Here is a 24,905-nt window from a genome sequence, read left to right as displayed (position 1 = left end):
TGTTAAACATCTGCGCCACTTAACCCATTCTGACCGGGCACCCATTTTGGTGTTAGCATCATGTTATGCTTTAGCTATTGAAAAATAGCAGATCTACAAGCTCATAGCGCGCCACCGAGTGGCGCGCTACGAGCTTGTAGGTCTGCTATTTTTGAAAAATTGAAGAGCGACTGACATTTCTAGAATCTGATCTCAGGTCAGAATGGGTTAATCAGACCAGTGTGTGTCCCAGTGGAAACCTCGTATGAATCTGATCTCAGGTCAGAATGGGTTAATTTACAAGAAGTCTACACAATTAGAGATTGTAGAAGAATTGTTATTTTGGTCAATGCTGGCCGTGCCTGAATCTCTCGTATGGTACCACATTAATACAGCATGGAATTGTGGACAAAACTGGTGGTCCATCCATGGCTCAAATGGACCTTGAAATGAACTATGTGGAAAACCACTATAAACCGGGTTAATGACAGAACATAAGAGTCATAGTGGGTTTTACCCTGTGTTGAGCGGAGCGGTCCAGTCCACCCAGCGGACGGTGACATTTTCCCTGATCTCTCCTCCATCGTTCTTCCCACAGGGGATCTGGAGGTCAGTCTGCTCCCGAAGAGCGCTGCGCAGAGACTCCATAGTGTCTGGAGGGATTTGAACCATCAACCCATCTGACGCATGCATGCACGCGCGTGCACACACACACACACACACACACACACACACACACACACACACAAAGAATTTAACTCTTGTGTAAAAATATATGAGATGTAATGTAATACATTCTTGAATATAGTTGATAATATAAAAGATTGAATATAAAAAATATATATATTCATGCATTTATTTATTCACTCCTTGACTACTGTAATTCCCTCCATTCCTGCCTCTCCAAAAACATCGATTCACCGCAGCTCGTTAAGAATGCGTCTGCACAGCTTTTAACTGTCTCCGGGAAGTTTGAACACCCATTTTAGCAAAAAACGTGCCTGCGGAGAGAAGGCTTGCCGAATCGGTGCCCCGTTTTAGTTTAAATCCCTTAAATCTCACACACTGCCACTTACAAGGTACACGTAGGCTGATTTATTTAATTTAGAGCAACGTAAACACGCCACTGGGTCAGGATCAACCAATCAGGGTTGAGCATAATGATTGGTCCAAAGAGGTACAGCTTGTGGTGATGTTCAGTTGAATATGACACAAGCACATCAAAAATACGTATACATATATATATATATTTTTTTTAAGATATTTTTTGCGGCTTACGCCTTTTTATTGGTTTTTGAAGGGACAGACAGTAGGCTGACAGGAAACGGGAGAGAGATGGAGGAAGACATGCAGTAAAGGCCGTGTCGGGCTCGGGAGTCGAACCCGCGGCACACTGCGACTGGATTACCAGTCGGGTGCCCAGACGGTTACGCCACCGCCTGGGCATACGTATACACCATTGAGTGAAAAACACAGAGATGCAAAGAAACATGTTGGAGGTCAGAATAATTGAAAACTGATATGATCCTTACCTTCAACAATGCTGGACTTGGCAATGAACCCTGAAGAGGCTTTTAGAGCGCCGTTGAAAACCACAAAACTGGCTCCAGTCACTGGAACAAATCACACATCAAGACACATAATTAATAACTTAACTGGTTGAATAGATTCAGCCACATTCCTAAAGCCCTAAAATGTCCCGATCACATTTTTTCCCGGTCCGATTCCAATCATTTGATTTTGAGTATCTGCCGATTTGTCCTGATCCATATTTTTATATAACACTTATGCCAAATCACAGTAGTACAATATACAAAATTGCAGACAATATCCAGTCGAATATCATGATATGGACATAAGGATTTTGATTTTTTGGCTCGTGGTCCGATAATTTGAAAATGACGTGATCAGGCCAGATTTCCGATCACGTGATCGGATCGGGACAACCCTACAGTGAAGTGACTATTTTTAAGACCTTTTTAATACCTAGAAAGAAAGAAAGAAAGAAAGAAACCCCCCATTTGAAAATACATAAGGACTTAGAACCCCCATAAGAGAAGATTTCTTTTTACAAATGGTTCCATTTGTACACTCTCTCTTGAGTTACAGACCCATAAGAGTCAATTTAGTTCCTAATTATCATTTAGCTGGGAGTGGGGACCCCCTGGAACTCTCTCAAGGACCCCTAGCTGTCCCCAGACCCCACTTTGGGAAGGTTTCCATAAAGAACGTAGACATAACGAAACATTTGACGGAGTGACTTGACGTTGTAATGGATGAATGTCTGCACACCTGTGCGTGTCTTGCCAGGCATGCTGTTGGCCTGGGTCTGGTAGTTGCCCTCCTCATTCTGGAAGCACACCAGGTGCGAGTCCGCCTCCAAGCTCAGACTGGCCCCCACGCTGATGACGTGCTCATTGGATGAGTTGATCACCTTCTGCATCTGCACCACAAACAAAACAAAACAAACAAACAGAAATTACACAATGTCTCTGGTTGCGTCCCAAATCACATTGCAGTACTGATACTTTTACTTCTACCACTGCCTACTAAATACAGTATGCCGTTTTACAACATGCTTTTAGAAGTGAAGGGTTATGTTTATGGGGGGGGGGGGGTGTGTCTATATACCTCAGTGAAGCGACTCTTGGGGATGTCGATGTAGCTGTGTCCCATCTCCATGTGTATTCTCAGACCCTCCACGGCTGGCAGACTGTACTGGTAGTTTCTCAAGTCCTGCCGAGACACAGTTCAACTACGGTCAAAATCACTTGCACTTAGTGTCCTGCAGGGGGCTCAGTTTCCAAACAAAGCAGAGGTGTGTGACAAAGCCATGACAGCCATGGCTCTCATAGTGTGCCCCTAATAAATAGAATACAATAAAACCTTGAATCTGTGAATGCTCATGTGATCCATGTGACCCAAACTTCAATCAGTGAAGTGCAGTGCTGAATGTGAGAAATATTGAGACCAATATGACTAGTACAAATATTAGTAATTTGCCAATACAATAGCCTATTTTGTGGAATACAGGTTACATCATTTCTGATACAGTAGTTACAGTATACTGTAGGCTACTTGTACTAGGCTATATTAAATATTTATCATCCTGAAAGTCATTATTTGGACACCATAGAGGCCAAGTGGCCTTGACCCTAAAATGATGACATTCCAGACCTGGTGGCAATGCAAAATAATTGTGTTTTAGTATACTAAGATACTAATGCATCTGTGGAAATAGTTTGGGCATCAAAAAGGTGTCTTGGGAACACTAATATAACATATTTATTTTATTTCCAATTACCGTAGATCCAATTCAGTCGTTATGCCAATTCCCTGCATTCCCCACCGTGTTTTTAACCACATGAACCCTAGTGTCCCTATTCTGGGGCAGACATTCAGTGAAATTAGACAAACTACAAGCGTTATGAACTTGTAGATTGGCTATTTTTGTGTAGAAGGAAAAAGGGAGCAGACCAAGTATAGAACCCTGGGGGACAACTAAGCAATGTAAGCATAAGATGGTTATTATTAACATGGTGGTTAATGTTACTTACAGCCAATAGATTCATAATGGTGTGTCCAGTTTCTCTGTACACGGAACGCCGGAAGCGAATGCTGACGAGTGTTGTGGGATACACTGGAAAAAGACAACATTTAGTTGACATTTAATAGTACACACGCGGAAAAAGGTATATAATAGCATATTGATCACATTCTGTGTTTGGCTCAACCAAATTTACAAGCTTACGGTATATCAATCACCTGTGGTATTTCCAGAATCAAACTATTTACAATGTTACAGTGCTTTCGGCAAAGGCATCATTTATCTCTCAAAAAGATAACAAAAAATAACCATTGTGTTCACTTGTGTTTAGTGGCTTCAAGTTTATCTTAAGATGGAAGGTTGTTTTCATGTTAAAGTGACACGTGCATTTTCCATTGATGTGAAAAATAAAGGTTTTGCCGGTGATGACACGTTGCTCAAAAGAGCCTGGCAAAATAGGGCCCCTGGGAAGCAGGCCTGCGTGAGTAACCGTGTGATCCAATAATTAATCACAGGGGACTAATTATTATTCATAGAAGACGTTGAACTGTGGAACTAATATATCTCATGTTGTCTGCATTAGCCAATTTCCTACTGTTTCGACCTGCAGCTACAGGCATCACATCAAAACATGAAGGAGTTGTGCTGAAAGGTTAAGAATATATTATCTTGTGTCTAAATACAGATAGAAAAACATGACGCATTAGCTCAAGAGAGGAGCGCACTAGTAACGTGCCTCGGTGTGACCGCCCCCTTAGGACAAACAGAACGGGAGCAGCTAACATTATGCAAGTTGTTCTTAAATGTTTTAAAGCAGCACTATGTAGTTTGGGGTATCAGTGGCTACTTTGCACATCATTTAAAAAATATGGCAGCCAGCCTCTTTGACTTCATTACCCAAGAGTCTCTGTAAGCATGTCTGACGAGGACGCGATGTGATTGGTCAGTCTTCGCTTTGACTGGCAGTTCTGCCTTGGCGAATGCCCAGATGAAACTCATCGTCTCCCCTATACATAGTAATACAGTCAAGCCGGAGCAGAGACCTCCATGGGTCTATACATTCATGGAAGGATGATTGTTATTGCTTAAACATGTAACTTCATCATTTTGTGGGACATAATATGCTATACTGTATAGTCGTTAAAATATGACATAGTGCTGCTTTAATTTCAAGTACCCCCATAACTCGGGAGTGTGTACAAATGTAACAGAATCTACCATTCCAGGCCCAATTTGTACACTACACTCCTAACCATCAATGGAATCCTTGAATGGAATCCCCTGGGGGTCCCCCGGGGGTGGCGGGCCCCCCCATGCACTTTGGGAGGCAGTGACATAAAGCTTAACGCACCGCTGTGCTCGGCCCCCAGGCGCAGCAGCAGCCTGAGGGGGAACACCTTGGCCCAGGGCACCTCCAGCCTCTGGATGAGCAGGCCCACGAGGAAGGGGTGCGGCGGCAGGGTCAGGCCCTCCATGGGCTGACACGTGGGGGAGAAAAACAGCATGCCGCCGTGCTCCTTGCTGCCCAGGAAGCTGCTGGTGAACGTCACGTTGCCCTGGGCCTCGATGAATTTACCTGCAAAAAGTGGAAAATAAAATACGTAAATAATAACATATAGATAAACTGCATAAACACATATACAGTATAAAGATATCACAAAATGAAATTAAGCACCTTTCTGGGCGTCCTGGTAGATGTTGAGATAAAGCGTGAAGAGGTCTCTGGGGAGCGTCTTCTCCTCCGGGAGACATTCCAACACAAACACCAGCTCCCTCTGGCCCAGAGCCTGCAGCCCACAGGAGACCAGACACCAACACCTCCTGCTGCAGTCTAACGGGAACACACACAAAGCTAAAGGCTACCATTCATTTTCAATGGAAGCCAGCGACATGAAGATACAAAGCTACACCGGACGTTGTGCATCTGCTTCAAAAGCGGAATAGATACTGTACAAAGCTACAAATCCAAGTTGAGATAGCTACGAAAAAAAAACAAAGCAAAGTGTTGCTCTCCACACAATTCCTGCTCAAAAAGGCAATTTATTTTCTTGCTTGCAGACGCACACTTGGTGACTTCAACAAGCTTGTTGTGCAACAATGAAAAATAAACTGCTGCTTTCCTTTTCGTCTTTGTATCTGCCGGTATGAACAGAGCATGAAGTTTAATTCATACTCATGTAGTATGACTGTGTCGCTCGTTAAAAATGGCAGATACACATGCTCAAGATGCAGAAATCGGCTGCAACACCGTCGCACAATGAAGTATGAAGTCTGATAAATATCCAACCTATTACAGCTACGGCCGTGGAGCTAACTGGTAGACCAGCTGTTTTGGGGCTGCGCCGTTGAGATGGAGCATAAATTAGGCTTAAATCGGGCTACATTTATCAAGCTGAAATCGGGTTTAAATTCACTTCATCGTACAATGAAGAATGAGGCTTATATTTGCGAGAGGTCAGACAAACAGAAGTCACAGACTGTGTGTCACTCACATGTAACCAGTTTGACGTGGACCAGCAGGTTGGCATTGACAACGAAGGTCAAAGGGCGGGGTCCTCCCTCCTCCAATAGCAGCAGAATCTGGCAGGGGGCGGGGCCCTCCTCAACCAATATGTCTGCAAGAGAAACACAACAGAACACCCGGTGAGAAGATAGTCTAGTAATGGCCATGTAGTTTGATAGAGGTGGGAATAAAGGAACACTTTATACTACAAGTCAAACCGTAAACATTTTTAAATGTGCCATTCTTTTTTAGATCCTCATTAACCCATTCAATGGCAAGAATATTTAACCAAAAACAGCCATCATGCCACGCTTTATTCATATTTACTTGCCTTTTAACTTTTTAAGTAGTCACAGAATATTCATCTTTCAATATGATCGCACCCCCGATAATGAGAGAGGTTAATGAGAGAGGTTCGCTGCGCGATCGCACGAAAATAAATAAACAGTGAAGAAAATAAAAAGACTATGATGGAACAAGTCACTTTTGATGGAAATGTGCCTGTAGACAGAGCTCTTGCAGCCACATTTTATCCCGCCATTTCTACCTTTTCCTCCCCAATAGTAGTCGTTATGCCAATGAATTCCTCCCCCCACACATTTGCGTGTTGTGTCACTGCTGTTGTATGCTACTGACTCACCTACCAGTGAGGAGCCCCCAGCGGGAGGACGCAGAGCATGTCTTCTACTCCAGTCCTCCTGCCCGACACTCCCTGCTGACAGCCAGGTGCCGCCCCAGCATGCAGGATTGTGTGTAGTGAAAAAATATCACACTACCCCATCCCACCCGGCTTCTATCTCCACATGGGCCACTTGTGTTCGTATGTATTACTCGTTTTAAGCGTACGGTAATCATCACGCTAAAATATGTATATAGGTTGTGTATAGGTTAGAAATAATCCCCATGGCTTTGCTGCCGTCTCTCTGTCACTTTGTTTACAAGCGACACTGCATGTGGTCGTGCATGCAGCATGAGACAGACATAGCCTGGAGGGATGCAACGCTCTGATTGGTTCGGAAACTAAGATTCTGCCATTTGAGGCTGAAACTTCAAAATAGAATGCCCAAATTAACCATTTCACCACGTCTTTAGCCGTTTATGTATAGTTTACGGAGGTTACGTTTAGGAATACCAGGCAGAGACCGCTCAGCTGGCTGTACGCCCGAGGCGTACAGCCCGTTTTGAGGCAGCGTTTTGTACGCCCGTTTTGAGGCAATAGCACTCTTATGCCGAAAACAGCAGATCCAAAAAGGTAGAGCTATTTAGAGGAAACAGGCACATGTGTTACCTCCTGGACCCTCCTCTCCGGTGGTGATGAGCAACGGGGGCAGCTCGTCCTCGTTGTCTGGCAGCAGGCTGGGGGTCTTCCTCACCGAGGGTCCCACGCCACACAGCAGCGCAAAGTCCCAGGGTCCAGACACCAGCGGGCGCACCACCTCTGCTGCTGCACAGGCCTCGGGCGTGGATAGGCCGTCTTCAGCCCTGCCCTCTGAACCAGACTGAAGGACAAAAGGTCTGTTTAACTGATCATTTAATGAAGTCATTTTGAATGAAGATGGTAGAAGAGGAGGTGGTTGATAATTAAACTGTTTAAGTGCCAAAACCGTAATCCCGTCTTCTAGACGTCTTTGTAATGGGTGCCAATCCCGACAAGACGTAATAAAATAATAAAATAAAAAAAAGAAACGCCCTCTCTTTTTTTATAATGGGAGAATTGGCACTCAGAGCCTAAACTGGTGACCACCAGGTGGCACTGAAGGAGTTTTAATGATCTAATAATACACAAAGAGTGTACAAATGGAACCATTTGTACACTCTCAGAGTTAAATTAACCTTGATTTTACAATATAAAGTGGGGGTCCCAGAGATAGAAATGCCATTAAATGGGGGTCCGTAGACTAATGCATGTCAAACTGGGGGTCCTTGAAATTAAACGGGTTGAGAATCTCTGCTATAGCCGTAAAGATCTTCTCTTATAGGGGTCCGCAGGCTATTTTAGTGTCAATCTGGGGGGTTCTTGATATGAAAATGTTTGGGAAGCACTAACTTACGGTGTGGGGGTCTGCGTCCTGGGGGCTCCGGCGGCTGGTGTTCAGCGTCAGCTTGGTGGTGTCGGCCACCTCTCCGTTGGGCAGGATGCCGTCGGCGAACCACACCCGCTTCTGTTCCCGAGGACAGCCTGGAGACCGAGACAAAGCAACGGGCAGTCCTCAACACTCACACACACACGCCCATTATATGCATAACACTTATCATCTGCACTGACTGAAATCTGAGAGTCTGATTCAACTGGAACTACGTGTATTTGTTATGAGAGTTAGGGCTGGGCAATTAACCGACAAGTCGATTCATTAATCGATTGTATGCATATCGACGAGTCGACATGAAACATTTTAAATGGATTTTGTTATAATTGATCACATCGATTAGTCCGATTAACCTCTTGAATTATACATTCGTCATTCGTCAATGGCGGCGTACAAAAAATATAAAAAATAGCCGATCTACAAGCTCACAACGTGCCGCAAAGCGACCGGGCCATTGTGAGCTTGTAGATCTGCTATATTCACTATATAAAAAAAGAAGAAAATATCTCATTAACCCATTCTGACCGGGCACCCATTTTGGTGTCAGCATCATGTTATGCTTTAGCTATTTTTGAAAAAAATCGAAGAACGACTGACATTTTTTAGAATCTGATCTCAGGTCAGAATGGGTTCATCAGACACAGTGTGTGTCCGGCGGAAACCTCGTATGAATCTGATCTCAGGTCAGAATGGGTTAATCGAAAATTGAAGGCCAAAAAAAAATGGTGATATTATGGATCGCCCAGCAGTCACATCGCCCAGCCACTATACGATGAGTAGGAATTATAATATAAGTGGTGTGTCGTACTGTCGGTGTTGCTCGGCTGTTTGAGAACAGACACGGGCACCATGACGGTGGGCGGTGGAGAGTTTAGAGTGCCGGCGGCACGGGCCTGCTGCAGGGGGGGTATGGTGCTGCAGTATTCTGACGGGACGTTGGGGTTGGGGCTGGGGCCCGACGTGGGACTCATCATCCGCTCTAGGGCCTGGGCTACACAGGGGGAGAGAGACAGGGGTGTAAAGCAAGGGGTGGGCAACGTTCGACGATGGAGACTGGGCCACTGTAGTATCACACTCGCTCCCAGAGTGGCCACATACTGTAGCAGAATGCTGTCGTAGCAAAAGATAAGCCGATCTACAAGCTATTTGTGCTATTATTTGAATGGAAATCCTTTTTTTTTTTTTGCTGTTTTTAGAATTGGAATCTTGAAAAGTAACATTTTTTATTTAATTTCAAATGCGTTTCAAATGCCTTTCATTATAGTTATGTTAACTTTATGAACTAAATACAAATACATTGGACATAAAAAAGACAATAACATTTAAAGGACCTATAACATAAAATTCAACTTTTTCAATTTATTTTGTGTTTTTGCGGCTCCCATATGTGTTTTCTATCCCCACAAATAACCACTTTTGAACAATCAGGCTTTCATATCATATGGGTGTTTTAATGGAAATTGCTCTCAGGAACAGCTCGACTGATTTTGGCCTCATCGTGATGTCATCAATGTCACCCTACTTTGTATAATTCCTCCTGTTCTTCAGTTCCAAATTTGCATTTCCACTTTGTTTACAATGTCCACCATTGTTGATTTTCCAAGCTGGCATAGAATGGAAACAAGCCTGGTTTTATCTAGCGTCAGTATTATAATGACTCAAATATTAAATAATCTGCATATCAGCACCCCCACCACCTCAGGACATTGTGGTACTGCAGCTAAAACTGCTTTGAAAGTCCAATTTACAATTTACAATTTAGGCATTTAGCAGACGCTCTTAATCCAGAGCGACTTACAATAATCAAGAACAAGAAAGAAATGACAAGGACTGGTTATATCAGAGTGGTGATTGAGGCTCAAACCATTAGAAATAACATTGAGGGACATAGACAATATGATATTAAATATTAAAAGCCGTTTTAAAATGCATGTTATTTGCGCTTTAATACTACTAACTGTACTACTAGTACAATTTTGAGGATTTTTTATTTTACTTTACTGGAGTACTTTAAAATGTCAGTATTTTTACTTCTACTCTACTACATTGTACTTTTACTCCACTACTTATTGGAAAACTTTAGTTACTTTGTAGATCTTGATTATTATTACAAGACATACATTAACCACTTCAGCCATATATACACATTGACCATTTGAAAATAGACGATGTACAAGCTCACAATGTGTCTGATTTGTAGACGCTTTGAAAACTTGTACTAGTAGTACTTTCTACTTTAAGTAAATTTTTTATACCAATACTTGTGCACTTTTATTCAAGTACATTTTGAATTCTGGACTTTTACTTGTAACGGAGTAGTTCTACATTGCAGTATTGATATTTTTACTTAAGTAAAACAATTGAGTACTTTTTCCACCACTGAAGAGAGATGTCATTACATGAGCTTTTTGTTCTTTATCTCAAGGATCCCCGCAGTTCAGTTTTGATTTCTAAATAAAAACTAAGCTATGGTGATTAAAACTATGACTAAATATACAGTACTGACAATTACGTCAATAAAAAATAGACTAACATGTTAGGGAGGGACTGGAGAAGAGAACTAAAAGAAAAGTCATTTTATGTTTATGCGATCATCAGTCCAGGGACAAATGTTGTGTCATGTGGATTAGGTTTGTCACAGGCTCTGTGATACATATTAATGATAATGCTGTTTCAAGTTAGTAGTTCTACTAGAAGCAGGAGCAAATACAAAGAAAAACTAACATTTAATGCTTTGTTTTCTGAAAAGTTAATATGGAGGTGACACAGATTTATTGCAGTCAAATATTAATACAAAATAATGCCCTCCTAGACTGATTGCAATAAGCTGTCACTATTTTAGCTTATAATGGCAATGACGCAAAATAGTGACGCCAGGTTGAAAAGTGGTTAAGTCTGTCTGTGTTGTTCATTAATATTTAACCAATGAAAGGTATTAGCAAGAGCTTATGACTAAATATTAACTACTTAGATCCACTGGATCACAGGTTCCTTTTTCCAGGTAATACTATAGCTGTATGTGGGCAACATGGGGGGGGGGGAAACTGTGTTTTATGCTAAAACCATGCCAATAGACGATTCCGCTAAAGTCCTACAGCAAAAACAACAGATCCCACACTCTACAGCAGTGATACTCAAACGCAGGCATGGATGTTTTGATTGGCCCCCAATCAATGACGAAATAAACAATTAAATAAGATAGCAAATAGAAAGAAATATAATACATATGAGGTAGAGAGACCATCTGGGAAGGAGAAGGTCGATACATAATAAAGTGTCGAAGTGTCCCTGAGCAAGACACTTAACCCCTAACTGCTCCCTGGGTGCTGTATTAATAGTGCCTACTGCTCCTAATAGCTAGGATGAGTAATGTCACACAGTGTATGACAATGCGTAGTGCCCAAGAAATATCCCAAAGTGTGACTGTACTGTGACTGAATTATTAACACAATTCAAAGAGAAAAATGATTAAAAAATGCTTCAAGTAATCAGAAGCCACATTCATGTAAAACTATTGCTACATAAAATAAATCCATAACAATTAAACAAGCAAACGGCAAGCCATAGAACTAGATTTGCGAGTGACCTTATTTTACAATCCGTCAGTGAAAATCTGAAACGGTTCTGCTCATAATCATGTCAAATAGGTTATAATTTGTCAAGCCTACAGTATATAGCCTAGACTCCAGCTTAACCCTGATTTATACTTAGTCATGTGAAGATGTAGCGCACCAAAAATAGCCAATCTACAAGCTCCCAGCAGGACACATGCTTGACCCATCGCAAGCTTGTAAATATGCATTTTATTTTTGGCTGGACACCCATTGTATGAAAGCGTATAAATCAGGCAGCAAAACAGAGAGACATTACAGAATGACAAAGAGATACAGATGTCTGCTCCTTCCTTACCTCATACTCGCCCTCTGACAAAAACAACTCAGGCAGCCCCCCCTTCATCAGCCCCCCCTCCATCGTAGCGAAGCTCAGCCCTTACTCACTACAAACTGCTTGTTTATGTTTACTTGACGGAGTCTGGCACAGACAGCCCTGCTAGCCAGTAGCCATGTTATCCACACTCTGGCTAACGGGTGTGTGTGAACCGACATCTCAAGACTCTCCTCTCCATCCTGATAGGTGTGAGTGTGGGAGGGGGCGACTGCATCATTATGGTCAAAACAGCTCTCACGGGGCTGTTTGGTCAGACTTCTTGGCGTTCTCCCAGTGTTGTGTGAGCATCGCGCGCACGCACGCACACGCACACGCACACACACACACACACACACACAGCCAAGGACATATAGGAGTGTCCTATAACGCCCCCTTCTGCATCCATCTCTCTCCCTCCTCCTCCCATCCATCTATCTATCCTGTTACTCCTGCCTCCCTCCTCCCCTGTGCGTTCATGCAGTTATTCTGGCTGTGGTGCTGGGTGCTCTCATCGCAAAGCACAGGAACAAAACGCAACAAATTGGGACACATGGGTTTCAAAAGCAAAAAAGGTATTCTCATATTTCGAAGAAAAAAAAATTTCTAGGACTCCAAGTGTGATAGATATGCAATGCATTAGGCCACAGACTGGGACCCCAATCTATCGTGCAGACGGTGCAGTGCCGCCATGTCTGCTTCCTATAAGCGACTGTGGGCTTGTTTTTCTGGTAAGTCGTTTGTAAATATTGGTAGTTGCGGTTTTCGTTTTTTTTTTGTGGTGTCGTTGCTTATTTGGGCTTTCCTTCCAATGTTTTTCTTTTTTGCATTATGGTTGAAACTTTGGTTCTCAAACATTTTCATGTCAAGGACACCCAAACTAATATGTATTTGTCCACGGAACCCTCTGAAAACATTTTGTTCCAACAACCCCCAGGTACCAGATTTGCGTGGCTAGAATCGTGTTTAAAACATAACATGTTGTGAACTTGTAGATCGGCTAGTAATAGCCAATGTATACAGGATTAACGTGTGACCCAGTCGCACACGCTTTTGGGCTCGTTTTCATGGACCTGGTTGCTTGTTTTTCCTCCTTATATTTGGCAACACTGCCATCAAGTCTTATTATATTTGACCTGCACTGTAGCTGTACTGTACCTCTGCTGCTAAGACACCTGAATCTACCTCCAGGGATCAATCAAGGGTATCGTATTTTATTGATCAAGAAATATCAACAGAAGGTAGCTACCCTCACAAAGAATATGCAGTAATCCTGGTCTCTAAACTACCTCCCCCTGGCCAGCCGGCGCGCCTGATGGAGGGGAAGGGAACTGGTCGGAATAACGTGTTCCTTCCACGCGCTACGTACGGCCGGGGAAACTCTCCCCTGTCAGGTGAAAAGAAGCAGCTTGGACTCGTCCTCGTGCATAAAAGGAATCATGAGGTCAGTCCGCTGCCCCCTCAGGTTGGCAGAGGAAGTGTAGCGCACACGATTACATTAGATAATTGACACTGGGTGAAAAAATGGGTTGCAAAAACGTGGGATAATTCTTTTAAAGAGAAGAAATATCAACAGAAGGTTCACCTTAAGCAGAGCCTCAATACTTTGCCCCGTGCATTCTTTTCCGTGTCACTCCATGTAGGCCATGTGAACGCGACCAGCCTGCTGAAGAATCTAATTTCATACCTGCCTCAAAGTAGGTCTTAGGTGTGTGACTGTGACAGCAGTGCTTTGGTCTCGCTATATTTACATGTAGAAGGTTCCGTTCTCATAGTATATTCCATAGTAAGCAAACAAAATAGGGTAGCCACTAGACAACAGTTGCATGCACAACAAAATAAACTTATATTGCAAGTTGGTACATGTCATTGCGGTTTCATGTGCACTTCAATTTGAATGATCATATAACATGCGAATAGCCTTAAATATTCACGTTAACTACGTAAGCCGTACATTATACTTAAGCTCTACATTCACAGGAAAGAGCCAATCTACAAGCTCACAGCACATTATACTGCGTTGCGAGCTTGTATATCTGCTATTTTCCTTATATTTGAACATTTTGATAGCGATTAAATTTCTTTGAAACTGTGAAATATTATTAAAATGCCCACAATAGTTGCATGTTTAGTCATGCCAGGTTGCAAGGGGCGGCGGTGGCTCAGGGGTAGAGTGCCTGGATGGTAACCGTAAGGTTGCCAGTTCGAACCCGGGCTTCCCCAGAGTTACTGTCGAAGTGTCCTTGAGCAAGACACTGAACCCCTAATTGCTCCCGATGTGCTAGTTGGTGCCTTGCATGGTTTCCGCTGCCATCGGTGTATGAATGTGTGTGTGAATGGGTGAATGTAATGCACAATCTCTGTAAAGCGCCTTGGATAAAGGCGCTATATAAATGCACCATTTACCATTTACCATTTTGCATGTTTGTTAAATCAGTAGTTGGAAATAGCATATACCTACTGTATTGAACTGGTTTCTTAGTGTATAATGGAGACACATCTGAACGGTGAAAACTTGGAAATGTAGTGTGGCATTTTATTGTTGTCATCACTAGGACAAACATGATAACTAAAGGTAACTAAAGATAACTACATTTTTGGGGAATTTCAAATACAGTGGGCCTCGTATTGTTTTTTTAAATTATATAAACATAAAATTTAAGATCAATTGCAACCATCTGATCAGTCACTGTATCAAATAGACACAAACTGGATGCATCCTTAACTTATTATGCAGATTAGTTACATAGGATGCACTTTGTGTCTCGTCTCCCGCTCTCCTCTCTCTCTATCCTCTCGTCTGCACAATCACAAGCTTCACCCCAATTACCTGTAATGTGATGTGACAGATTGATTGATTGACTCAAGGGCAGCATGATATAATATTCTATGGGATGAGACCACAACCTTTGGTTTTGCATACAATATTGTACTTCAGTAGCACCAGTGGTGATCTATTGAATCTGACCGCTATTTTAATTTTCAATATTATTCTGCTCCAGATCCCAGTGCCCGTACAATTAGCCCAAACTGTCCTTAAAGGATCTTGATGGGATCAGTGCAAATGTTGGTGACCTGAAGTCACATGAAGTGACACTGGAGGTACAGTCTTCACCAAAGTAGGTCACCAATTTGGTGTGGCAAATGACCAAGACAAACCTGTTTTGACAGCGTGGACTGAGAAGAATGTGCGCAAACATGAATACTTAAAACAGAACAACCCTATCTCTCTCTCTCTTTGGGGGTTTACAAGCTCACAACACGTTGCAATGCCACATGTTGTGAGCTTGTAGATCTGCAACTTTTGCTGAATGTTCACCCTAGTTACTTACTTGTGTGTGTGTGTGTGTGTGTGTGTGTGTGTGTGTGTGTGTGTGGTCATCATATATCTTTCTGTCAGTTGCTCTCTCTCTCTAGACTCTATATTTTGATAGTAATCATTGCTAGACACTATAGTGTAGTGTAGCGTGAAACAGTTTTCAGGTCAGGCAAATGTCTGCACACTTTTAATTCATCAATTCCAAGAGGGGCTAGTGTCTGACTGGCTTGTTGTGGATGCAAGCGTTGGCTCTTGTGGATAGGGACTGCAGGAGTCCTGGGAGAGTGAGGGCAACGTAGAGAACAATACAGTATGTCTTGCTTAAAGTACAAATTATGCAAATTATGTTAATTCTGCACTTTTTAACCCATTCTGGGCGGGAACCCCTTTTGGTGTCTTACCCCCTCAGGCCGGGCATGTACAGTATGTATAGTATTAACAAATGCACTGCAGTAGCCCAGCATCTTTAGGGCCGATTCATACTACTATTTTACCGCTGTTTCGGCGCTGTAGTGCCGAAATGATTTTGGCTCGTCAGAGATTTTCAGTAGCACCGAAGAACCGACTTTAGGACGGTACCCGCCCTCAGAAACCTTAGGTCAGGCCCTAGAAGGCGTTCCCAGATTCGGCCTCAGACATCAATGGGTTAAAGAAATCCTATAAATACCTCAAATGGCAAACAAGATTGCAATTTCAGATGTTTACTTTCAAGTGTTAGCTTTTCGCTGAGCCAGTTAAACCCTCTAGAGTCTAGACTCCCTCTACACCAAATCTCTCGGCGATGTGCAGTTCACGCTCACAGTGAGCTTGTAGATCTGCTATGTTTTGGCTAAAATGCCCACCCCCCAGAATATGGATGCTGGGGTTGAAAGTGGTGGGTATGAAACCCTAGGCTTACTTTGTAGTTCAGGTTCACTTCAGGTTAAAAACTACGTACAGTGGGGTAAAAACATGGTGGCAGACTGCATCACACTGACCTTATAGTGCACTATGATGTGGGCAATGCAGATGCAGCTAATCAAATTTAATAATGGGGTGTGTTTAGTCTTTAGGTGTGTCAACAATACTGTCTATCATGCTTTCACATTGGAATGCCCTTGGCATCTGGACACAACTACAGTATGCAGTAGTAGAAAGTAACCAAGTAGATTTACTATAGGTACTGTACTTAATTACACTTTTGAGGTATTTGCTTATATTTCCAATGTTCTATACTTTTACTTCACAGCAGCTCAGAGACATATATTGTATTTTTTACTCCACCACAATTATTTAAAAACATTACTTACTAGTTACTTTGTGAATTTAGATTATTATCACAAGACACACATTAACCACTTCAGCCCTATTTGAACTTTGGCTATTTAAAAATAGCGGATCTACAAGCACACAACACGTTGTAAAATATAACTGGGACATTCTGCACAATGAGTACTTTTACTTTTGGTACTTTAAGTATATTTTGATACTTTTGTACTTTAACTCAAGTCAATTTTGACTTTTACTTGTAACAGAGTATTTCTACATTGATTGTAGTATTGATACTTTTACTTAAGTAACAAAATATGAGTACTTTTTCCACCACTGCAACTATGAAAGTCTAACACAGGGGGTTTCATTCCCCTTTAAATATTCTTAATTTCCTACACATTCAAGAATTATGTATTATAAAAACCAGTAGAAATGATGACACGAATGACACGAATCTTCCAAAGAGAAGAGGATGATGGTGTTGATGTTATTAAACGTCTTTAAGTGTCTCGATGAATTGAACACACAGGACCACAATGAAAACAAGCCCTTAGGGCTTGTTGCGTTATCCTTTTGGCATCGTTGCATAATCAGAACGCTGCACTATTTGAAAACTGTTAATGCAGTATTCAATCAATCAATGAAACGGTGCATTACCTCTCTGTATGGTATCAAAGCAGATGATGCAGACACGGGCCTCTTTCTCCAGGTATTTAAGTTTACATTTCCGGCTGCAGCACACGGCGCAGTAGACCTGCCACGGGACGAGAACACAGTCAGGAACAAGAAGGCATCATCACACACGCTGAACATCATGCAACACTGGAACGGAACGTTAAAATGAAGATATGATAATAGAATGCTGGGAGTCGTAGCTAGCGCATGCTTTTTAATCAGTGGCGTCACATTCCTCCTCATAATGTAGCTCCAGCTTCTTCAGCAGAGTGGAGATGTACTGACAGTAAACCGAGGGGGGGGGGGGGGAGAGAGAAGTGCTGACTCATGGCCCCGTTCTCAGAGTGACTCTACGGGAGCTATATTTAGTTCTGGAGACATTTTTTAATTTTTTTTTTTTTTATCGACAACTTTATTTATAAATAGGGGCCCCAATGATAACATTCTTCATGTAACAAATGTAAATAAAAACATTCGGCACACTCACATGAAGGCATCCAAGGACAATACACAATCCCCACACACAGACCTAATAATAATGTGCCATTTTACAGTGCCAAAAACATCAGTCTACACTGGTTAAACCACTGGTTCTCAACATCAGGTCCAGGGACCACCAGGGGTCCAAATGGACATTTGCAGGTCTGTAACTCTGTGAGTGGCGGTCACACTCACAGCTGCCTGACTGCCCGACTGTGGCAGGTAAATAAATATTGCGGGCAGATGGAGTTTGCTTTCGTTAACATTATGACTAAAAAGTATTCTTCTAAAAAGAATGAGTACTTATTTTTTGTCGAAACGTTTTAACTGGGAGCCCTGTAAGCCACATTTATTTTTGCATTGGATATTGACATACCTTCCCGCAGGCTCGACAGTGATGCCTCCTCTTGGTAAAGGTGAATCTCTGCCAGCAGTTCATGCAGTTCGGGGCCTCGGCGTCTGGTAGCCAGTTAGGCTGCCTGCATCCGAGCCCCTCCAGCTCCTCCGTTCCCGCCCCGTCTCCGGGTGGTTCCGCCTGGTACGGCGGAGGATCAGAGAGTTCATCGTACGCGCCGGTGTCCTCGTAATGTTCCTGAGGGCAGTACGCAGGGCTAGGCTCATTGCTGTCGGAGGAAGGCCCCTCTGCGGGACCGGGGTTTGGTGGAGAGGAGAGGCGGTTCTCCTCGGCTACGGGAGCCGCCGGGTCTTCTGAAGAGTCACTGGGAGACTGCTCCTCTCCCGCCATTGGAGGAGATCTTGGAGTTTGGCAGTGTGGCTGTTTGGGTCTCGCTCCTCCGTAGGAGGAGTGCGATTCTAAACTGCCGTGGTGCTGGGACTGTGTTGGGCTGCTAGTGTCTGACTGGCTTGTTGTGGATGCAAGCTCTGGCTCTTGTGGATAGGGACTGCAGGAGTCCTGGGAGAGTGAGGGCAACGTAGAATTAAAACTCCCATCTACGGCCACACTTGTTATTTTATCACTTTCTTCCGCCACCGCCAGACCTTCACATTCCTCCCGCCTGCCCTTGACACAGCTCTTCAGCTCTTCTTCCACAAGCCTCTCTTCCAGATCGCCGTTGCCCTCCGAGAAGCCCTCGTCCTGACTCCACTGGCCAAACCCACTCTGGTAGAAGACACCTTCGCCCTGCTGCTCCGCCTCAGAGTGGGCTCGCAAGAACGCGTCCAACTCCTCGTCCGTGACCAGCAGCTCCGCCTGCTCGCTCTCGGGTAGATAGTCGAAGACGAACTCGGAGGAGGGATTGTTTTTTGGAATCGGGGTGGACTGGTGGGGCGACGAGGCGACGTCAAAAGCAGCAGGGGCACCGGAAGGTTCAGGACAGAGCTGCTGCTCTTCCAGTGACACCACGCTGCCATCTGCAGTCCGCTGAGGCCGGAAGGAATGTGCAACGTTCTGGGACTGGGAGACGACGAGCGCTTCCGCTACACTGCCAGCTACAACCCAATTGTCTGTGGACACAACACTAGAGCTACTACTTCCTATTGCATTGACGAGCATCTTTGAACTCGACATATCCGATTCCTCCCGGGTGGCCAGAGCTGACAGTGAATTCACCTGTCGGCACTCAGACATCCCAGGCTCACTGCCCTGCCCCGTGGTCTGTTGTGCACATTTATCATCATCATCATCATCATCACGTGGGGTTCTGGCGTTCACCAGAGCTCCACACATCGACACGGCTATGGGCAGGCAAGAACAGCCGCCCACTTCACTCGCCGAGGGATCAGGAGTTGCAGGAGACTTTTCACCGTCGTATTCTCGAGGCTCGTCCTCTTTGTGTCGTGCTATGGTGAAATCCTCTCCTATGTTCTCAGCGGCAAGGTGGATGCTTTTTCGTTCACCGTGGTCTAGTGGGGGCTCAAGTTGCTGGTTCATCATGCAGGTCATATCTACTTCCTCCTCAGCCTCTTTCTCAGCAGATTGAGTGGAGTTCTGCGATAGTGAGCCATCTGCAGACTCACAGCCCCGCTCCAGCGCAGCCGGAAGAATTACATCCAGAAGGCTGAGAGAGGTGCTATATCCACCAACTGGCTCCAGGGAATCCAGTCCTCCTAGCAGTCCAGATGTTTGCTCATTATCCATACTGCTGGCACCGAGGCTTAGTCTCCCAAGATCCTCAGCAGGAATAGTAACCAGAGGGCTGCCAAAGTCCACCAGCAACTCCCCGTCTTCCTCCATCTGCCTCTCCGCCATGTCCAGCTCACCGAAGGCATCATGGCTGTTGTTGACCAGCATGGCAGAGCTGGCGTCACTGACCAGGTCACACACCGGCTTCAGAGCTCGGTCCGGGCACGGAGGCGCCGAGCACTTTGTCGGCCGACAGTCCACCGAGGACAGGAGGTCGACTCCGGTGAGACCGGTGAGCTCCCCACCACTGCCCTCACCCCCAGAGCCGGTGGGGGGGTACTGGTCAGAGGAGGAGCGTACTAGGGCAGAGTCATAGTGCAGAGCGTTGAGGTCAGGGAGGTTCTGAGCAACCGTGGAGTCTTCTGAGGAGTAGCATTGTGAGCCCAGGGAGGAGAAGGGGTATGACGGGGGCTTTAGGTACACTGACTTGCAGTCAAGTTCTGTATCTGTATGTCAAAAATGAGAGAAAGACAACAATGTAAGTCAGAAACACAATCGGTTCATAGATTGCTTCAAAACTGTTTGCTGCCATGGTAATACATGTTTTTGTATTAGCTGAATTATATGTAATATCTTTTGTTTTTGGTCTAGTCTCAATGTGAAATCAATATAATATATTGCCAGCCCTATTAAAATTCTTCTTTTTTCAAAAACAGGAAATGTATCAATGTATCAACATTTTATCAATTCTTCTCGGCCAAGAATATATTTATACAACCTCAAGAAAAACTATCTATCCTTCAGCTCTTAACTAAGCTACTCACAGAGTCAGTACCTGACCACCTCTTTACGCATGCAGGCGTGCACAGCCGCACACACGCACGCTATTTGTTTTGGGGGAAAACGTGACTTAAGTTCAAAGTCTTCAACGTGCTATGAATGTAATATGAATTTCAGGCTAAAAGCTGGTGTACTTGGCAGAACAGTTTATCATAATAATAATAATGGATTGCATTTTTATAGACTATAACAGTCAATGCCAATTGCCAGCGTCCTCACTTCCCACACCAACGGTGGCAACCACTGGAGGCAATGTGGGGTTCAATATCTTGCCAAAGGACACTTCGACATGTAGACAGGAGGAGCCGGGATTCGATCCACCGACCCATGGATCATTGGACGACCTGCTCTATCTCCTGAGCCACAGCCGCCCCATCATAGGACATAAACCACCGATAAAATGCATATTTCCCAATTCTGCATAGCTAGATAAAAACAAAAATATTTACCTATTTTGACATGTGTTTATATAATTGTCATAATATAAAGACCATGTAACACCTCTAAATCCTATTGAAAATCAGGGTCAATTTCAAAGCGTGGATGAGATAGTACATTATGAACAAAGGTCAGTAGCTATAAAACATCTTTAAATCTATGAACAATGAAGTACTGGTAGAAGAAACAGACAGTAATAACATTTATATAGTGCTTTTGTAGTACTCAAAGTCGCTTTACAAAACAATGTTATTAGGAAAATATAATTAGGGGGGTGGAATTAGGTTTAGGTAGGGAATGCAAGTCTGAAAAGGTGAATTTCTGATTTAGAAGGCATTTGTAGAATCGGCCCTCAGGTCTTTCTATGTCTCAGATAAATTCCTGACCAACCTGAATTTGTCATTTCAAATGACAAATTCAGGTTTTCATAGCCTGCGCGGGTGTGGCAAAGACAGTGTGTGTTTTTTAAATGACCATTACCTGTATGGAGTTCAAACTCATCAAGAAGTTGGTCCAGATCACACACAGCAGCCTTGAAGAAGCTGTCCATGCTGTGGTCTCTCTCTCCTCCACTCCCTAAAAAGCATAAATATTATGATCAGTGATCAGCTGAAAGATAACTTACAATTTAGGCATTTAGCAGAGCGATTCACACAAGGTAATACATCAAATGCATAGAAATCGTCATCTAGGATCATAAAATGTAATATAATAAATAAATAAACTACACAAAGTATAGGATACCAGGTCAACAAACGAACCTGGCCTGTCTACATACCATGCGATCTAAATGACATTTTTAACCTTTGCGTAAACCTAGGGAAAGTTCTACAAAATAAGGCAATATTAGTAAGTGGCCCCAGAGGCAATCTGTTTAGAACACAACTCAAGTCAAAGTCGGAATTTTAAAAATGTCTTCTAAATCCTGACAATTTTCTGAAAAACCTCATGTTTCTGTATCAGTGGTGCTCAATATTTCATGCCAAGGACCCCCAAAGTTATATGTAATTGGCCACCGACCGGCCCCCATCTGAAAATATGTTGTTCCAGGAACCCCTCAGAAGCAAAGATTTGAGTTAAAAACGTTCACTCTGAAAGGATATACATTCAAAGATTTGTGCCACTGCGAGTGCAAGTCTAAATCTATGACCTGCATAGTGCGCACACACAATGTTGGAACGGAAACATATCTGACGGGAATAAGTTCCTTGGCACCACACGCACGCACGCACACTGAAAGTTCCTGAAAGCAGAATGATATGTTCTTTGTGTTGTTTTGTGCTTTTTTCCCCCAAGCCAACTCCCACTTCCTCATCCTGGTTTCCTTATCACTGAGTATTTTTGGCACACATTCCAATGAATCCATGTGGGTGGTGGTGTTGTTGTTGTTGGGGGGGGGGGGGTGTCACAATACATTTTAATGTTACACGAATACAAGTTACCTTGGGCGACCTCAGAATGGGTTACAGTCGCCGCCGCCAGGTATTCCTAAGCATAACCTCAGTCAAATCTATGCCTAAACCCAACTTATTAACCTCAGTGCGACGGATACAAGAACCGCTGGGGGCATGGCATGGGTGTGTTTTTTCATTCTGGTTACCCATTTGAAACCATTTTCTGATTAATTGAAAATGGTGGACTCTGTCGTAAAACAAGTGTAATGCTTAATCATGGTGTCCACAATAACAGTTTTTGTATTGACTTTCGTTTGTACCCATTCTGCATACTGTGAAATAAAAACTTCAATCAATTAAATACTATTAATACATTGTTATGAATACTGCTATTAATAATGTTATTCCAATTTGAAAAAATAACAAAAAAGAAGACCAGATAGATAGTTAGATAGATAGATAGATAGATAGATAGATAGATAGATTTTTGGCAGTTAACAGTAACACCATTATGCCCTATAGCATTACTGTGGGAAACTTTGCTCCAAATGTGTAACAGTTTATCTTCTTCAGACCACAGGTGTGTGTGGAATCCAGTATTAAAACATTAGCAAAAAGAGGCTCAGGCTCTGTCTCTGCAGCAACAGGTTATTAAACACACACACACACACACACACACACACACACACACACACACACACCTCATGTGAGCAGTGAGCTATTTTCGGCAAGCGACACTGTGGTACGACGGAGCATAAAATAACCCCCATAAATGAATATATCGTCGTCATTAATGTAATGGGGGTTAAGAATAAATGTATTCATATGTTATAACACAAAGGAATATGTATTAGAATACAATAATGCAACTGTAATATCATCAGCTACAGATATCCTACAAACAAAACAAGCTTGGCGTTTAAATAACACGAGCTAAATTATTATTACTTACCCATCACAAAATACACAAAAACACCAGGATTTTAAGACAGCTTTATCTACAACCATCCACATATAAATATAATTATTCATAATAACAACAGCGTTGTCTTTACTAATTATAGCCAACATCAATAGTATAATAGGACATTTTATTTACCTCACAACTGTTTTATTCCATCCCTTCGTGGACTGGTATCCGTCACCGTTGTCCCATTTAAGAAGCAATTAATCACAGATTGATTAATTAAAGATGACGACACAATGTCATTGTTCTCTGAATGGTTTGTTTTTCTAAAAGATAAAAGCTTTCTTTTCTTCGCAGAGAATCTTGTCTGTTTGTCTCAACACTCAGTCGGCCATCTTGAATAATAGCACCGAAGTGGTAGTAACTCGAGTTGTACTTCGCCGTACGAACATAGCCGATATACAAGCTCACAACGCGTCGCCAAGCGACGCGTCGTGAGCTTGTAGATCGGCTATTTTTGGCGCGCGACACCGTCCGTACGGGACGGACGGACAGAGTATAACGTCGACAGAAAATCCTGTGGTTTCTATTGGCTGTTCGGTGCTCAAATCCGGTCTAGAGCCCCGCCCCACAACGCACACAGACCGTTTCCGAATCCTTTCTAAACCGGATCTGTGAACTGCAAAGAAAATTGGATCGTTGATTGTCGACTCCAGTCTACTCTAAAACATTAAACATGTTTGTTTGATTTATTGGTCTAATAGTTTATTAGACATAAATGTAAAACGAGCAACAGAGTACAGTAAAATACTTATTCCAAAGGATAGCACCAAAAAAAAATTGTAGGAGGTCAAAGATTCTGTTGAAAAAGTACCGTAAGTGACGTGAGACTTCTTCACTGTACGCAGTGTACGGAGTTTCAGTTATATGCAAAGTCTATGAAAATAATAATAATGAATATTAAGAATGCTGCAAATTGCAATTGATTCTCACTCTCTTAACCGCGAGGCAGCAGTACAAGCCTGTAAAATAGTCTAGTACTGTTAGAAGACTTTGCCTGTTCCTTGGCGCCCTCCTGCGGTGGTACCCCGTTATAGGCCGGTGGTACACAACCCAGGAGGAGAGAGAGCAGAGAGGGATCGTGTGAAGTGTGAACCCTATACTGTGTGAACCTGATGATTTGATTAGCTGAGTAAAGTAATTGAAGATAAAAGTGAAGACGCAAATTGTGATTGGCCAGAATGAGATGATGTACTGTATGATGATGTGAGTATAAGAGCGCCCCTCTCACACAGGTGTGATTTTTCTTTTTCCATACAACTAAGACTATAACCTAATACTTTTAACTGAAAAATGCGTTCATTGGTCTCTGTAGGTTGTGTTATGGTACGGCCTCAGCTGCCTGACTCAGTGACAACACATTTATATGCATAAGCATATTGATAACCATGACATGTTGATTGTCTACTACTGCTTCA

General features: G+C 43.1%; 1 protein-coding gene across 2 annotated transcripts in view; it reads right to left on the bottom strand.

Annotated features, from left to right (window-relative positions):
- The window catches only part of zfyve16 (zinc finger, FYVE domain containing 16), a 30,958-nt gene extending 7,136 nt beyond the window's left edge, over positions 1-23,822 (bottom strand). The window contains exons 1-15 of one of the 2 annotated variants that reach the window (XM_083794278.1): positions 23,620-23,822; positions 21,607-21,702; positions 18,142-20,354; positions 17,268-17,364; positions 8,925-9,107; positions 8,081-8,208; positions 7,318-7,528; positions 6,019-6,141; positions 5,202-5,357; positions 4,878-5,102; positions 3,537-3,619; positions 2,611-2,715; positions 2,272-2,422; positions 1,512-1,592; positions 497-659 (exon numbers count right to left, since the gene is read on the bottom strand). In XM_083794278.1, coding sequence (XP_083650404.1) covers positions 497-659; positions 1,512-1,592; positions 2,272-2,422; positions 2,611-2,715; positions 3,537-3,619; positions 4,878-5,102; positions 5,202-5,357; positions 6,019-6,141; positions 7,318-7,528; positions 8,081-8,208; positions 8,925-9,107; positions 17,268-17,364; positions 18,142-20,354; positions 21,607-21,676 — 3,989 coding nt within the window. In that variant the 5' untranslated portion in view covers positions 21,677-21,702; positions 23,620-23,822. The remainder of the gene's footprint in view (positions 1-496; positions 660-1,511; positions 1,593-2,271; positions 2,423-2,610; positions 2,716-3,536; positions 3,620-4,877; positions 5,103-5,201; positions 5,358-6,018; positions 6,142-7,317; positions 7,529-8,080; positions 8,209-8,924; positions 9,108-17,267; positions 17,365-18,141; positions 20,355-21,606; positions 21,703-23,619) is intronic. The other variant, XM_083794279.1, reaches the window with a different exon arrangement.
- Between the last annotated feature and the right edge of the window lie 1,083 nt (positions 23,823-24,905).

This window comes from Protomyctophum parallelum, assembly GCF_964188405.1.
Source record: "Protomyctophum parallelum genome assembly, chromosome: 21".
In the NCBI taxonomy this organism is placed as follows: Eukaryota; Metazoa; Chordata; class Actinopteri; order Myctophiformes; family Myctophidae; genus Protomyctophum; species Protomyctophum parallelum.
The sequence above is the reverse complement of the archived record's forward strand: the minus strand, read 5'-3'. Positions and strand labels throughout refer to the sequence as shown.